The sequence below is a fragment of the Pongo abelii genome, chromosome 2, assembly GCF_028885655.2.
Source record: "Pongo abelii isolate AG06213 chromosome 2, NHGRI_mPonAbe1-v2.0_pri, whole genome shotgun sequence".
Taxonomy (NCBI): Eukaryota; Metazoa; Chordata; class Mammalia; order Primates; family Hominidae; genus Pongo; species Pongo abelii.
The window spans coordinates 105,423,660-105,438,901 of NC_085928.1; the positions used below are offsets into that span (position 1 = coordinate 105,423,660).

General features: G+C 48.9%; 2 protein-coding genes across 6 annotated transcripts in view; both read left to right on the forward strand.

Annotated features, from left to right (window-relative positions):
• The window catches only part of QRICH1 (glutamine rich 1), a 66,128-nt gene extending 57,261 nt beyond the window's left edge, over positions 1 to 8,867 (forward strand). For all 4 annotated transcript variants that reach the window (XM_002813765.5, XM_003776251.5, XM_002813763.5 and 1 more), the window contains 4 exons: positions 5,328 to 5,436; positions 5,783 to 5,934; positions 6,283 to 6,373; positions 7,922 to 8,867. In XM_002813765.5, coding sequence (XP_002813811.1) covers positions 5,328 to 5,436; positions 5,783 to 5,934; positions 6,283 to 6,373; positions 7,922 to 8,114 — 545 coding nt within the window. In that variant the 3' untranslated portion in view covers positions 8,115 to 8,867. The remainder of the gene's footprint in view (positions 1 to 5,327; positions 5,437 to 5,782; positions 5,935 to 6,282; positions 6,374 to 7,921) is intronic.
• IMPDH2 (inosine monophosphate dehydrogenase 2) lies at positions 8,868 to 15,035 on the forward strand. Of its 2 annotated transcripts, XM_009239016.4 has the most exons (14): positions 8,868 to 9,319; positions 9,761 to 9,809; positions 10,033 to 10,134; positions 10,243 to 10,317; positions 10,652 to 10,858; positions 11,525 to 11,612; positions 11,689 to 11,888; positions 11,966 to 12,056; positions 12,156 to 12,251; positions 13,306 to 13,449; positions 13,534 to 13,678; positions 13,772 to 13,915; positions 13,996 to 14,079; positions 14,170 to 15,035. In XM_009239016.4, exons 1-14 carry the CDS (start codon positions 9,012 to 9,014, stop codon positions 14,189 to 14,191), a joined length of 1,755 nt encoding a protein of 584 aa, XP_009237291.2. In that variant the 5' UTR covers positions 8,868 to 9,011; the 3' UTR covers positions 14,192 to 15,035. The 2 variants fall into 2 exon arrangements, with proteins under 2 accessions (XP_009237291.2, XP_054406780.1); XM_054550805.2 differs by lacking the exon at positions 10,243 to 10,317.
• Positions 15,036 to 15,242: the final 207 nt, after the last annotated feature.

The following is a 15,242-nucleotide window of genomic DNA, read 5'->3' on the forward strand; positions in this document are numbered from 1 at the left end:
TTACACCATTGCACTCCAGCCCAGGCAACAGTGCAAGACTCAGTCTCAAAAAAAAAAAAAAAAAATTAAATAAATCAACAAAAAAGGTAAATCCATAATGTAATTAAAATCTACCCTTTATTAGGCTGGGCGCAGTGGCTAATGCTTGTAATCCCAGCACTTTGGGAGGCCGAAGCGGGTGGATCATGAGGTCAGGAGATCGAGACCATCCTGGCTAACACGGTGAAGCCCCGTCTCGGCTAAAAATACAAAAAAATTAGCCAGGCGTGGTGGCGAGTGCCTGTAGTCCCAGCTACTCCGGAGGCTGAGGCAGGAGAATGGTGTGAACCCAGGAGCTGAGCTTGCAGTGAGCTGAGATCACTCCACTGCACTCCAGCCTGGGCAACAGACCGAGACTCTGTTTAAAAAAAAAAATCTACCCTTTATTAAAAATTTTTAATAGTCTTATAAATTTCATTATTTTGATTTATCTGAATCAAGGTCAAAATTAAGTCTACATATTGAAATTGGCTGTTTTGTTTTTGTTTTTGTTTTTTCTTGAGACGGAGGGCTTGATCTCGGCTCACTGCAACCTCCGCCTCCCAAGTTCAAGCGATTCTCCTGCCTCAGCCTCCTGAGTAGCTGGGATTACAGGCGCGCACCATCACACCCAGCTAATTTTTATATTTCTGGTAGAGATGGGGTTTCACCAGGTCAGGCTGGTGTGGAACTCCTGACCTTGTGATCTGCCCGCCTTGGCCTCCCAAAGTGTTGGGATTACAGGCGTGAGCCACCACGCCTGGCCTTTTTTTTTTTTTTTTTTTTTTGGTTTTTTTAATTTTTTTATTTTTTTATTTTTTTGGAGACAGAGTCTCTCTCTGTTGCCCAGGTTGGAGTTCAGTGGTGCAATCTCGGCTCACTGTAATCTCCGCCTCCTGGGTTCAAGTGATTCTCCTGCCTCAGCCTCCCGAGTAGCTGGACTACAGGCGCCTGCCACCACCCCCAGCTAATTTTTGTATTTTCAGTTGATACGGGGTTTCACCATGTTGGCCGAGCTGGTCGCGAACTCGAGCTCAGGCAATCTGCCTGTCTCAGCCTCCCAAAGTGCTAGGGTTACAGGTGTGAGCCACCTTGCCTGGCCTTAATATTTACTGTTCATCTTAATTGCCCCCCTCCCTTTTGTCTTACAGTATATTCATGAAAGAAACTGGCCTTTGAAATTGTCACACAGTCTAATTTTTGCTGATTGCACTCTGTGGTGTAGTTTAACATGTTCTTTTTTCCCCATGTATCTACAATTGATTGGTAATTGAATATACAGATTGATTCCGGATTTTTCATTTTGTTTTGTTTTTGGCAAGATTACTTCATAGTTGGCCTTTCTTTTATCACAGTGCCCATAATGTCTGAATCCATTGATTCTTTATGGATTGCAAAACAGTATTCTAATGTTATTTTTACTTCATAATTACTTGGAATATAAAGATAAACTTTCCCTTTTTTTTTTTTTTTTAAGAGATGGGGGTCTCAATTTATCACCCAGGCTGGATTGCAGTGATGGGAACACGGCTCACTGTAGCCTGTAGCCTCAGTCTCCTGGGCCCAAGCGATCCTCCCACTTCAGCCCTCCGTGTAGCTGGGGGCTATAGGCACATGCCATCATGCTTGGCTAATTTTTGTATTTTTTGTAGAGATGGGGTTTTGCCATGTTGCCCAGGCTGGTTTCGACCTCCTGAGCTTAGGCATTCCGCATGCCTCGGCCTCCCAAAGTACTGGGATTACAGGCATGAGCCACTGTTCCTAGCCCTAACTTTCCCTCTTTAACTCTTTGGGTTCATAATGGTATAGATGGTATAGAAGAGGAAGGGTTAACGGCTTTTTTTTGTTTTTTCTTTTTTTCTTTGCTTAGCCAGTTTTCACAAAAATGAGTTAGTTCATCAGCTTCTCTCAGTGATGTCCAATTAAGGTTTTCTTGTTTTAAGAGTCATTGTGAACTTACAGATTTAAACATATTTAATGAGATTCAGCTGATTGCAGTCATCTTTACTGATGCACAAATGTCCCATCATTGGCCATTAGAAGCCTCTTTAAATTGACCCCTAAGTCCTTTTGACATGACCCTAGTTGTCTTTCTTGATTTCTGATTTCACAGAATGTTTCAGTCCCATCTTGGACATTTCTTGTTCTAGTGTAGAATGCTTCAGTTTTGGAGCCTGGTTCCTTTTATTGGGGAATGGTATTTCAGTGCCTTACTCTGTATGCCAGGGGTTCTTATTGTTCCTAGATTGGTCTTTGTTTCTAGGATCTTCAGTGGGCAGAACTAGAAATTGTTTTTAAAGATAGAATACATCATTTTGGTGCCTGTAGTTCAGATTCAGAACTATAAGGCTAATACCTAGGTTTTTTATCTATAGCCCCTTACTTCCATGCTAGGAGCCCTGGCCCTCAGTCAGTAGAGTCTGTTTTATTTTATTTTGATTTATTTTTTTATTTTGAGACAGGGTCTTGCTCTGTTTCCCAGGCTGGAGTGCAGTGGCACAATCTTGCCTCACTGCAACCTCTACCTCCTGGGCTGAAGCAATCCTTCTACCTCTCAGCTTCCCAAGTAGCTGGGACTACAGGTGCACACCACCACACCTGACTAGTTTTTGTATTTTTTTTTGTAGAAATGGGGTTTTGCCATGTTGTCTAGGCTGGTCTCAAACTCCTAGGTTCCAGTGATCCATCTGCCTTGGCCTCCCAAGGTTACACCCATGAGCCACCATGCCCAGGCTATTTTACTTTTTCTTACAGCGTCTTGCTTTGTCTCCCAGGCTGGAGTACAATGTTGTGATCATAGTTCACTGCTGCCTCACCCTGTTGGGCTCGGGCTGGGACCCAGGCTCAAGCCATTGCACTCAGCTGTTTTTGTTTTTTTTTTTTTTTAAGGTTTTTGTATTGACAGGGTCTCCCTATGTTGCCCAGGCTGGTCTTGAACTCCTGGGTTCAAGCGGTCCTTCTACCTTGGCTTCCCAATGTGCTGAGATTATAGACATGAGTAACCACACCCAGCCAAGTTTGTTACAAATTGTAGAGAAGAGAATAAAACTAGGGAAGTGACATCAGAGGGAGCAAGTGGCAGAGCGAACCCAGAGAAGTGGAACATGCCAAAGTATGGCAATAATTGTTCCCAGGAGAAAAATTATTTTTTTTAAAAAAAGGAAGGCCAGGCATGGTGGCTCACGCCTGTAATCCCAGAACTTTGGTAGGCCGAGGTAGGAGAATTGCTTGAGCCCAAGAGTTGAAGACCAGCCTAGGCAACATAGCCAGACCTCATCTCCACTAAAAATCAAAAAAATTAAGCGAGTGTGATGGTGCACACCTGTGATCCCAGCTACTAGGGAGGCTGAGGTGGGAGGATTCCTTGAATCCTTCTTTGCTGAGAAGGGCTGTTTTCTGCTCATCCTGGATCTTAGGGGCTTCAGATATGTCTAAGAGCAGAAAAGCTTTTCCCATTGCCACTGGGTCACAAAATAGCCAAAAAGTAGACAAAAAATAGAGTCAGGACTGCCTTAAAGAGATGGAAATGCACTATTATAGTTAGAGAGCCAGCTTTGTTCTGGCAAGAGCACAGAACACAGAAGAGGAGTGTATTGGGCAGAATGTTCTTTTTTCTGTTTCCAGGAAGTGTCACACACTGTGCTTGCTTGGAGAATCCCGAAACCCTGCAGGAGAATACTGTTGCCTGCTCCTATCTCATTATGCACCCGGTGCACAAACATGTGCATACTGACTGACTTCAGCACATGAAGGGGCTTGGTGGTCATTCAAATGTCATCTTTCTTTGGTGCAGACCTGGCTGACCAGGGCTCTTGTTCAGATTATTGACCTTTGCCTGTGCCTAGCTCTGGGTTCACTTATGAACCAGGGTCTTACAGTAACACCAGCCCTGTGGGGGAATCTTGTAATAGTTGAAATATTGGCATATTGGCTAGGCGTGGTGGTTCACGCCTGTATTTCAAACTGCTCAGGAAACTGGCAGGAGGAGTCTTTGAGCCCAAGAGCTCAAGGCTGCAGTTAGCCATGATTGTGTTACTGTACTCTAGCTTGGGTGACAGAGCGAAACCCCATCTCTTTTTCCTTTTTTTTTTTTTTTTTGAGACTAGGATCTCACTCTGTCACCCAGGCTTAAGTACAGTGGTGCAATCACGGCTCACTGCAGCCTTACCTCCCAGGCCCAAGGAATCGTCCCACCTCAGCCTCCCTGGTAGCTGGGATCACAGGTGTGCACCATCACACGACTAATTTTTTTGATTTTTAGTGGAGATGAGGTCTGGCTATGTTGCCCAGGCTGGTCTTCAACTCTTGGGCTCAAGCAATTCTCCTACCTCAGCCTCCCAAAGTTCTGGGATTACAGGCCTGAGCCACCATGCCTGGCCTTCCTTTTTTTAAAAAAAGATAAAGATTGTAGAAGAGACCCTGTATCTTAGCAAATAATAATAATAATAAAATCCCCCAAAGAGTATCAGTCTCTTTATCTGGAGAATAAATGACAATAGCCATTTGTTTTTGTTTTTGTTTTTGTTTTTTTGTTTTTTTGTGTTTTTTTTTGAGATGGGAGTCTCGCTCTGTTGCCCAGGCTGGAGTGCAGTGGTGCAATCTCGGCTCACTGCAAGCTCCACCTCCTGGGTTCACACCATTCTCCTGTCTCAGCCTCCCGATTAGCTGGGACTACAGGAACCTGCCACCACACCCGGCTATTTTTTGTATTTTTAGTAGAGACGGGGTTTCACCACGTTGGCCAGGATGGTCTCGATCTCCTGACCTCGTGATCCACCCGCCTCGGCCTTCCAAAGTGCTGGGATTACAGGCATCAGCCACTGTGCCTGGCTGGCCTTGGTTTTTAGAGACGGTTGAGATGAGAGAAGATTTGGTAAGGGCAAACGGGTATGCATGCCAGTTCTTTGGGTCCTGGACCACCTTTGAAAATATGCAAATCTCTGTACACTCTCAGAGAAGTATGCATATATGCAGAGTTTGGTTTATAGTTTTCTGTACTTCACTGTCTCTGAGGGCAGTCTTTTTGCCCTGTGTTAGCCTTGGATTAGAGGGTAACAGCAATCATGTAAGGCTGTGGTTCTCAAGTGTGGTGTTAGAAGTGCTCATCATCAGGTTCCACCTCAGAAACAGATTGGGACCCAGCTATCTGTGTTTTAAGAAGCTTTCAGATGATTTTTGCCACACTTTAGGGAGAGTCCCCTGATGAAATTTATACTCCTGTGTGGTCCTTATGCTTCACACATCCCATATTGTGCCTTTGAGAGACCACCTGCCATCCTCTTGTTGTGACAGTACTCTATTCCTCCTAGGCTATGTCTTGCCCAGCCACGTGACTGAGGAGATGCTATGGGAGTGCAAGCAGCTTGGGGCTCACTCCCCCTCCACCTTGCTGACCACCCTCATGTTCTTTAATACCAAGTAAGTGTTCTAGAGGCTCCACTGCTGGCATCTGTCCAGTGAAGAGTGTGGAAACTATCCAGGAGGCCTTCTGAATTCCTCTGACATATATTTGAGAAACTGGGCTACTGAAAGCCCTAACCCCACTTGGCTGCATTTTATTTGGTAACCAGTGAGGCAAACACCCTTGCCAGACCCCTACCATCCATCTTGATGTGGCTCCTGCACTGGACACTGCTTGGGTACGGGCCTGCCCAGATCTTGGGAATGTAGGCAGTGGCTCCTCTGAAGCACCAGTGGGCAGAGGATGAGTCATGGTATCCTCCCGGCACCCCTCCCTCTGCCTTGCATTTTACTTGTGATCCAGGTACTTCCTATTGAAGACAGTGGACCAGCACATGAAGCTGGCCTTCTCCAAGGTCTTGCGACAGACAAAGAAGAACCCTTCTAATCCCAAGGATAAAAGTACGAGTATCCGGTACTTGAAGGCCCTTGGAATACACCAGACTGGCCAGAAAGGTAGGGAAAGGAGGCAGGAATGGTAAAAACAGGTGCGACTTGTCCTGCCCTGTCCTGCCCTTGTGCCTGTGAGGCTAGTGATAAGTGTAAAGGTTGGGATTTGCTGGATAAAATTCTCTACTCCCTTGTCCCCAGCCAAAAATTCCAAACTTTCCTCCCAGAAGCAGAGAAGCCCCAGACAGAATAGCTGCCTCTTCCCTTAGTAGTCACTGCCCATGCCTCATACCTTCCCTCCCCCGACCCTGTATTTCCTAGTTGGGCTGGCTGAAAGCCTAAGGTTCCTGATCTGGGCCTGTGGTAAGGCAGTCTGATGCCAGGTCTGTGGTGGTGGGGATGTGTGTTTTATAGTTACAGATGACATGTATGCAGAACAGACAGAAAATCCAGAGAATCCATTGAGATGTCCCATCAAGCTCTATGATTTCTACCTCTTCAAATGGTGAGGCTTTATTGTGACTTGCTGTCCATATGTGCGCATGTGTGTGTATGCATGTGCATGCTCACTTGTGTGATCACTTATCATAGGGGAGAGGCATTCTCTAGTCCCAAACCAAGTAAAAACACTTCCAGAAAGCTAAATTTAGAAGCAGCCTTGCTCTGGCTTTCCAAAGGTGTGTGATGTGCCTAGCACTGATAGAAAAAGGGGTCCCGGGTCCCTACAGTCACCTTTCATGAAAAGGGTATGAAGGTACAGAGAAGCTACCTTCATCACATATTGAGCATGGCCCTGCTTCCTGACCTTGACCTTTTGTCACTGCCACCATTAATCTAGGTGAGACTCCTCTCAGCTTTTTCTCCCTTTTGCCCCTTCAGTGGTTTCTCATTACATAGTAATTCTTTCATGGCAGACAACTCCTTTGATGCACTCCCCCTTGCTAACCTCATGTCTGTGGAGCTCTTAGTTCCCTAGCCACAGTAGCTCCTCTCCACTCAAGGGCATCATACTATGCCTCTTCTCAACTTAAACACAGCTTATCAGGGAAGCATTTCCAGATTCCCCACCTCTTCCCTGTGGCTGTTTCCTCCGTAGCACTTATCACTGTTTTTTATTTTGTATTTGTTTAACTTTAATTGCTACCTGTGTCCCCTCCTATCTGTAAGCTCCATGGGTAGGAAATGCTTTTCCTGCCCATTTTTTTAAAATATCAGCACCTAGTGCTGACCTGGCACTAGTAACCCTTAAATAAATCTTGAATGGATGGATGAATAACTCTTAGAGGATACAGGATGCCAAGTACTTAATAGAGGTACAGCACAGTTCGGGGGAGGGGAGTGAACCCAAGTTTAGGGCCCCAGTGTAATGGCCATCATTATTGGGTAGAAAAGACAACATGAGGCCGGGCACCGTGGCTCATGCCTGTAATCCCAGCACTTTGGGAGGCCAAGGTGGGTGGATCACCTGAGGTCGGAGTTCAAGACCAGCCTGGCCAACATGGCAAAACCCCATCTCTACTAAAAAATACAAAAATTAGCTGGGCTTGGTGGCTCGTGCCTATAGTTCCAGCTACTCTGGAGGCTGAGGCAGGAGAATCGCTTCAACCGAGGAGGCGGAGGTTGCAGTGAGCTGAGATCACCCCACTGCACTCCAGCCTGGAGCCAAGACGCGCCATCTCAAAAAAAAAAAAAAAAAAACACAACATGCGCAAAGACTTGGAGATAGACCCTTTGAGCAGTGAAGTTGGCTTCAAGGAGGATAAGGATAGACTCACATGAGTCCATGAGAGCCCTAGGCTGGTGCAGTCAGTGATGGATCACAGCTGGTATGTGGGAAGGAGGGGCAGAGGGGAAGTAACCCAACATTTAGGGGAGTTGCAGTAGTCCCAGAGGAGGACCAGGATGTAGTGTGTGGTGGCTGCATGAAATTCAGTAGCTGTGCCACAATAACTTGGGGCCTTACTGTTTGCAGACAGCATCTGTCTGGGAAGTTCAAGGTGGGAGGGTTGAAGTTGTATTGGTGGTACCCAACTTTTATCCACATATTCTTCAGCCCCCAGAGCGTGAAAGGCCGGAATGACACCTTTTACCTGACACCTGAGCCGGTGGTGGCCCCCAACAGCCCAATCTGGTACTCAGTCCAGCCTATCAGCAGAGAGCAGATGGGACAAATGCTGACCCGGATCCTGGTGATAAGAGAAATTCAGGAGGCCATCGCAGTGGCCAATGCAAGCACTATGCACTGAGATGCCTTGGCCGTGGCGCAAGAGAAACCAGCCAGGAAAAACCAGACAGACTTTCACACTAAAGAAGAGGCCTCCATTTTTTCTTTTTTCTTTTTTTTATCGGTGTAGTTACGAAGCCTTTCAGGCTGCTTCTGTTTAAAATATAAAAGAAAACTTTGCCCCCCTTTGCATCTTCATAAACCTGCTGCGGCAGACTCCTCAGCCGATGGTGGCTCTGGGTTTCCTTGAGTGTCATATGTCCTAGAAGGTTGCTGGCTGACTCTTTTTTGTCTGGGGCCTGGGGAAAGGGCTTGGACTGTGAAAAGAAATGTGGCCCCTTTCCATCTTCAAGAGAGATGGAATTAATGATGGATGGACCCTGCAGGGAATCTCCCCAGCCGACTTCCACTGGGCTGACAGACTTTGCTGACCACAGGGGAACGATGTTCTTTTCTTTCTTCATGCTCAGACATAAACTTAGCATCTTAATGGAAGAAAAATGAGGGGAACTTCAATTATGATTTATTAAAGACAATTTCTATTACACCCTCCTTTATGACAAGTGACATTTTAGATGTAAAAGTAAAAACTTTACCATGCCTTTTTTTTTTTTTTTTTTTGGCCTAACATTGAGGCCTTAAAACCTGAGGCTCCTGTGCCTGATGGAATTCTTGTAACATACACTTGTGTATCATATAAAGATACCACTCTTGTTTCTCTTATGTATTCCTACTCTAGTTGTTTATTAAGAATGACAAGCACGTCTTTTCAACATGTTAGTGAACAACGTCTCTTTATTTTGGGGAGGAGCCCGGCGGGACAGTAGAAGTAAAGCCTTGCCTGTTAATTGAACTGGCCGAGGTCCTACGGGGAGTGGGGTGGGACGTGAAATCGCAGCTCCTCCGTGACAAGGCCAGCATGTGCTGTACGCATGCGCTGTTTCTTCAGCGCCAACTCCGCCCCCGCCGCAGCGAGGCGGGTCGGTTCCGCCCGGGCGCAATACGCCCTGACGTCAGCGTCGCGCGCGGCGCAGTGACGAAATCGGCTGGTTTATATTGGCGCGGCCCAAACGGCAGAGGTCTCTGCGGCGCGGTCCTCGGAGACACGCGGAGGTGTACTGTGTTGGCCATGGCCGACTACCTGATTAGTGGGGGCACGTCCTACGTGCCAGACGACGGACTCACAGCACAGCAGCTCTTCAACTGCGGAGATGGCCTCACCTACAAGTGCGGGCCAATGGGGCTCACCTGGGCGAAGAGAGGGGCGGCCTGGGGAAAAGGCCATATGGGGGCTTCCGTGGAGCCTCCTTGGGCGTGGGCGTGGGGGACAGGTTCCGGGAATTGGCCACCCACCTCCGGGGCTCACTTTGTGACATCTGGAGCGGTGCTTGGGGTACGGAGCAGCATCTCAGTGCTTGGAATCTCAGGCTGGAGACTCCATGCTCCAGACACATGGAATTGTCAGGGTGCCAGGAGCACTGATGACAGCTCGGTGGCAGAAAAGGTCTCCTGTCCCCATTTCCACCTTGTGCTGTGCCTGTGACACACAGGCTCTGTCAGTGCCACTCGCTGCTCACATGCGTTACGGGTTGATTGATACATGGGGATGGAGTCTCATGCTGCCCTAAGCTGAGAGCTTTACTCCCAATTCACTCCCTTCCCTCGCAGTGACTTTCTCATTCTCCCTGGGTACATCGACTTCACTGCAGACCAGGTGGTGAGTATGATCAGGAATTGGGTCCTGAATCAAGGTGAGCTAAGGTGCTACTGTCACCTGGTCTCTGGGCTAACTCACCAGATTGGGCTTGGGGGTGGATTTTATGGGATCATGTTACTTGTTAGCATGCAAGTCATACAAAAGTGCCTTTTTGTGGGGGACTCAGTAACACCTTGAGGTGTAAGAGATGCTTTCCCACACTGGTTGACCTTTGTCTCCTCAGGACCTGACTTCTGCTCTGACCAAGAAAATCACTCTTAAGACCCCACTGGTTTCCTCTCCCATGGACACAGTCACAGAGGCTGGGATGGCCATAGCAATGGCGGTGAGCCCCATGGGGTGTGGGGGAAGGAGCAAGGACTCCATCGCCTTTCCCCAAAGGCATTCGGTCCTGCTTATTGTCACTTAGTAGTAGTCTCTTTTTATCCTGTAGCTTACAGGCGGTATTGGCTTCATCCACCACAACTGTACACCTGAATTCCAGGCCAATGAAGTTCGGAAAGTGAAGGTCAGAAGGGCAAGGATCATTAGCAAGCGCTCCTGGGAATTGCACTGAGGTGGGGTGGGGTGGGAGTAGGGGTTTGTTCTATTAATTTAGTATTCTTTCTTTCCACCATGGGGTTTAGTTACTGAGAAGACCCTGAGATTCTGTTTCTTAAAGCAGCAGCAATAGACCAGGTGGACAGTGCCTCCAGCCTACCCATGTCTCTAAGATGTGTTGGTGTGATTTGGTCTTGTGGCACTGCCAAAGGGATCAATAAGGAGAGACCCCATGCCTCAGATCAAGAGCCTGATGAAAGTAGTTCAAAGATGCGATGCCCTTTCTCACCATCCCTTTCCAGAAATACGAACAGGGATTCATCACAGACCCTGTGGTCCTCAGCCCCAAGGATCGCGTGCGGGATGTTTTTGAGGCCAAGGCCCGGCATGGTTTCTGCGGTATCCCAATCACAGACACAGGCCGGATGGGGAGCCGCTTGGTGGGCATCATCTCCTCCAGGGACATTGATTTTCTCAAAGAGGAGGAACATGACTGTTTCTTGGAAGAGGTGGGTGCCACTGGCAGAGTAGATCCAAGCTCTGGCAGCCCAGGTTGAAGACAAGGGGCTTCTGTTGTCTATGACATCTCTGATAGCGTCTCCTCTTTGGGAAAGAGGAGTGTCAAACCAAGTTTCTGACTCCTTCATTGGGTTCCTGCATCCTTTCCCCACCAGAGGCTTTCAAACTGCCCAAATGCTTGCTAGTATTCATGGTTTGTTCTTTTAAACCCCTAAGGTAGGGGCAGTGCTTGAGGTCTGCCCTGATTTTCTTGCCATTGTTCCTGTGTTGTCCTCCTTATTCCATAGTGTAAGAGGGTGCTCCCTGTGCCATGTTGTCCTTTCTACTCATCCCTCACTCAATACCATACTGCTAAGAATTATTGGGATCCTTTGAGGAAGTGTGGTTTGGGTGTGAATGTATGAACGTGGTGGTCCATAGAACTTCACCCCTGTAATCTCAGTACTTTGGGAGGCTGAGGCAGGCAAATCATGAGGTTAGGAGTTTCAGACTAGCCTGGCCAACATGGTGAAACCCCGTCTCTACTAAAAATACAAAAAATTAGTTGGGTGTGGTGGCGCATGCCTGTAATCTCAGCTACTTGGGAAGGAAAGAAAAAAGAGTTAACTGGCCATAGTCGATGACTGGCCCTTCTTCACATCTCACCTCCCACGTAGATAATGACAAAGAGGGAAGACTTGGTGGTAGCCCCTGCAGGCATCACACTGAAGGAGGCAAATGAAATTCTGCAGCGCAGCAAGAAGGGTAAGTCCTAGAGCTGGGAAAGGGCCTGGAACTAATAATGCTCAGGGTCCTGATTCATGTCCTGCCCTGACCACAGGAAAGTTGCCCATTGTAAATGAAGATGATGAGCTTGTGGCCATCATTGCCCGGACAGACCTGAAGAAGAATCGGGACTACCCACTAGCCTCCAAAGATGCCAAGAAACAGCTGCTGTGTGGGGCAGCCATTGGCACTCATGAGGATGACAAGTATAGGCTGGACTTGCTCGCCCAGGCTGGTGTGGATGTAGTGGTTTTGGTGAGCTGCTACACAGGTGGGTTGGGGCAATAGGGGCAGCTGCCACATCACAGTCTGAGACTTACTTCCTGTCCCAGGACTCTTCCCAGGGAAATTCCATCTTCCAGATCAATATGATCAAGTACATCAAAGAGAAATACCCTAATCTCCAAGTCATTGGAGGCAATGGTAAGGAAAGATTGTGCCCTGAAGGATGTGTGGTGGGAGTGGGTAAGCTGAGCTCCCACCTTAACCTTCACATGAGCGTTTTCCTTTCCTTCACCGTAGTGGTCACTGCTGCCCAGGCCAAGAACCTCATTGATGCAGGTGTGGATGCCCTGCGGGTGGGCATGGGAAGTGGCTCCATCTGCATTACACAGGAAGGTAAGAATATACTCTGATAGGGCCCACAGAGACCCCAGTTTCAGGCCCCACATACCTTGGAACCAAGCACTCTTATGGGGACAACAGAGTCCTCCGACAGGGGCAACCCTGGGGCCAAATTGGCCTCTTGGATGGGTGACATGGCTGGAAGCAAGACAAGGTCTTGTCATCCATCACCTGCCACTCCCTTGCCTAGGCTGGCCTTCTTGCTCCTGCTCTGCACCTTCTCTAAACTCTGGTCTGTTTGTTTTATTTAGTGGCTCCCAAGATCCCTCCAGACATAAAGTCCCACAGCCCCAAATGCCCTTCTACTGTCACGGGTTGCTATAGTAAGTCCAGCCCGGCCCACTGGCCCGGCCCAGCTGCCCACTGCCCGGCTGCTTGGTTGACGTAGCTGTAGCTCCCGGGGTTTGTGGTGCTGATGGGTGGGCAAGGCCAACTGATACACAGACCATGGTTTGAGGGGGGCGCTCAAGAACATAGCTCCCTCTTCCTTCTGGGGTGCTGATAGGGCAGGACTTTCTTCCCTAGGCAGGACCTTTCCTGCCCACATCTTCTGCAGTAGGCATAGCTCAGGGACCAACTCCTTTGTGTGGTCCTTGCTCTCCCACACAACCACTGCCTGCTCCACACAACCACAGCCTGCTCTCCTACACAACCACTGCCCTTATCTTGCCTGAGCTGCCCACCATTCAGGGAGGAAGGGCTGGGCCTGGCCTCAGTGCCTCTGGGGACTAACTGCACGGTGACTCCTGCCCCATCTGATACCAGCTGGACAGGGGCTTTCCCGGCTGCTAAGACTGCATGTGCCTGAGGCTGCCCTGGGCACTGCACACATGCACGTGCACATGTGGGGGTGAGTAGAGGTCAGCACAGCTGTTTGTACTATTTAAGGCAGATATGGCAGCAGCCATCCCAGACACGTCTGTTCCTCAGTCAAGCTGCAGTCCTGATGCAGATGTAGCCAAAATCTCCTGGGTCCTAAATGTGGCCACAGGGTCCACTGCCTGTCCCCATTAACTCTATCCACCCATGTGTTCCTCCATCTCAACAGTGCTGGCCTGTGGGCGGCCCCAAGCAACAGCAGTGTACAAGGTGTCAGAGTATGCACGGCGCTTTGGTGTTCCGGTCATTGCTGATGGAGGAATCCAAAATGTGGGTCATATTGCAAAAGCCTTGGCCCTTGGGGCCTCCACAGGTGAGGCCCAGTACCCGTGAAGGCCAGTGGGACCCCTCCCCAGTGCTGCTTAGGCTCTAACCCAAGCACTCCATCTGTCCACAGTCATGATGGGCTCTCTTCTGGCTGCCACCACTGAGGCCCCTGGTGAATACTTCTTTTCCGATGGGATCCGGCTAAAGAAATATCGCGGTATGGGTTCTCTCGATGCCATGGACAAGCACCTCAGCAGCCAGAACAGATATTTCAGGTGGGACAGGCAAGCCAGTTACCCCACCCTAATCCTGCACTGACAGTCTCATCTCTGCTGTGACCTTGCCCGTGTCTCTGCCTCTCCCTGCAGTGAAGCTGACAAAATCAAAGTGGCCCAGGGGGTGTCTGGTGCTGTGCAGGACAAAGGGTCCATCCACAAATTTGTCCCTTACCTGATTGCTGGCATCCAACACTCATGCCAGGACATTGGTGCCAAGAGCTTGACCCAAGTCCGGTGAGCTTGGGGAGCTGGGACATGGGTAGAGGGGCTGGTCCAGGGCCAGCTACCCACATTTGATCTCTGCCCTTCTTCAGAGCCATGATGTACTCTGGGGAGCTTAAATTTGAGAAGAGAACGTCCTCAGCCCAGGTGGAAGGTGGCGTCCATAGCCTCCATTCGTAAGTCACCCTGTCCTCGGTGGGGCCTCTGCCATGCCTCATGCCTCCTTTCTCCTGCCCTCACCTCACAGGTGGTCCTTCTGCCTGCAGGTATGAGAAGCGGCTTTTCTGAAAAGGGATCCAGCACACCTCCTCGGCTTTTTTTTTCCAATTAAAGTTCAGAAAGAAAAAAGTGATGCCTGATCTTTCAACAGACAGGTGGGGCTCTGTAGCTGCCACTACCACAGATGGACACAAACACAGCACCCTCATTTCCAGGGGGAGCCTCAGGCCCCGAGATAAATGTGCTCCGTGGACCTGGAAGCGGGTAGTTCCAGGTCCAAAAAGTTCCTCCTGAGGCTGCTCACAAAACAGCTCTGACCAGCTATGGCTCCTGGGGTTTCAGTCTCACACTGAGCATCTGACTCTGGCTCCCAAGGGGTCAAAGAACAAGCCCTGGGACTGGCATACACAGGGCATCCTGCTAGCCCATAGCTTGGCCATATAGGACCAGGTCAAGACACATATATATATTCCCAAACTTGAATCTCTCTCGGCCAGGCACATTGGCTCACGCCTGTAAATCCCAGCACTTTGGGAGGCAGGCAGATCACTTGAGGTCAGGAGTTCAAGACCATCCTGGCCAACATGGTGAAACCCTTTCTCTACTAAAAATACAAAAATTAGCTGGGCGTGGTGATGCATACCTCTAGTCCCAGCTACTCAGGAGGCTGAGGCAGGAGAATCACTGGAACCCGGGAGGCGGAGGTTGCAGTGAGCTGAGACTGCACCACTGCACTTCACCCTGGCGAAAGAGCAAGACTCATCTCCAAAAAAAAAAAAAGCCCGGTGTGGTGGTAGGGGCCTCTAATCCCAGCTACTCAGGAGGCTGAGGCAGGAGAATCGCTTGAATCCAGGAGGTGGAGGTTGTAGTGGGCCAAGATCACGCCACTGCACTGCAGCCTGGGCGACAGCGAGACTCCATCTCAAAAAAAGAAAAAATAAGCGATTTTGTGAGAAAAGCCGTTGAGGTCCTCTCAAATCTGCATGTGAGCAAGTAGGTCTAGAACAGGTAAACATACTGCTTCCCGACTTCTGAAAAGCCAAGGAATCCTAAGTAATCTAGATGAAAAAGTGACTCCTTGGTTTCTTCACATTACCCTCCAAGAGCCCAGTGAGTCATC

Excerpts from the sequence above, each read along its gene's own strand:
- IMPDH2 (XM_009239016.4), top strand. The coding sequence starts at position 9,012 with ATGTGCTGTACGCATGCGCTGTTTCTTCAGCGCCAACTCCGCCCCCGC. Across the intron at positions 10,318-10,651 it reads ATGAAGTTCGGAAAGTGAAG|AAATACGAACAGGGATTCAT; the intron begins GTCAGAAGGGCA and ends ATCCCTTTCCAG. Across the intron at positions 12,252-13,305 it reads CATCTGCATTACACAGGAAG|TGCTGGCCTGTGGGCGGCCC; the intron begins GTAAGAATATAC and ends CCATCTCAACAG.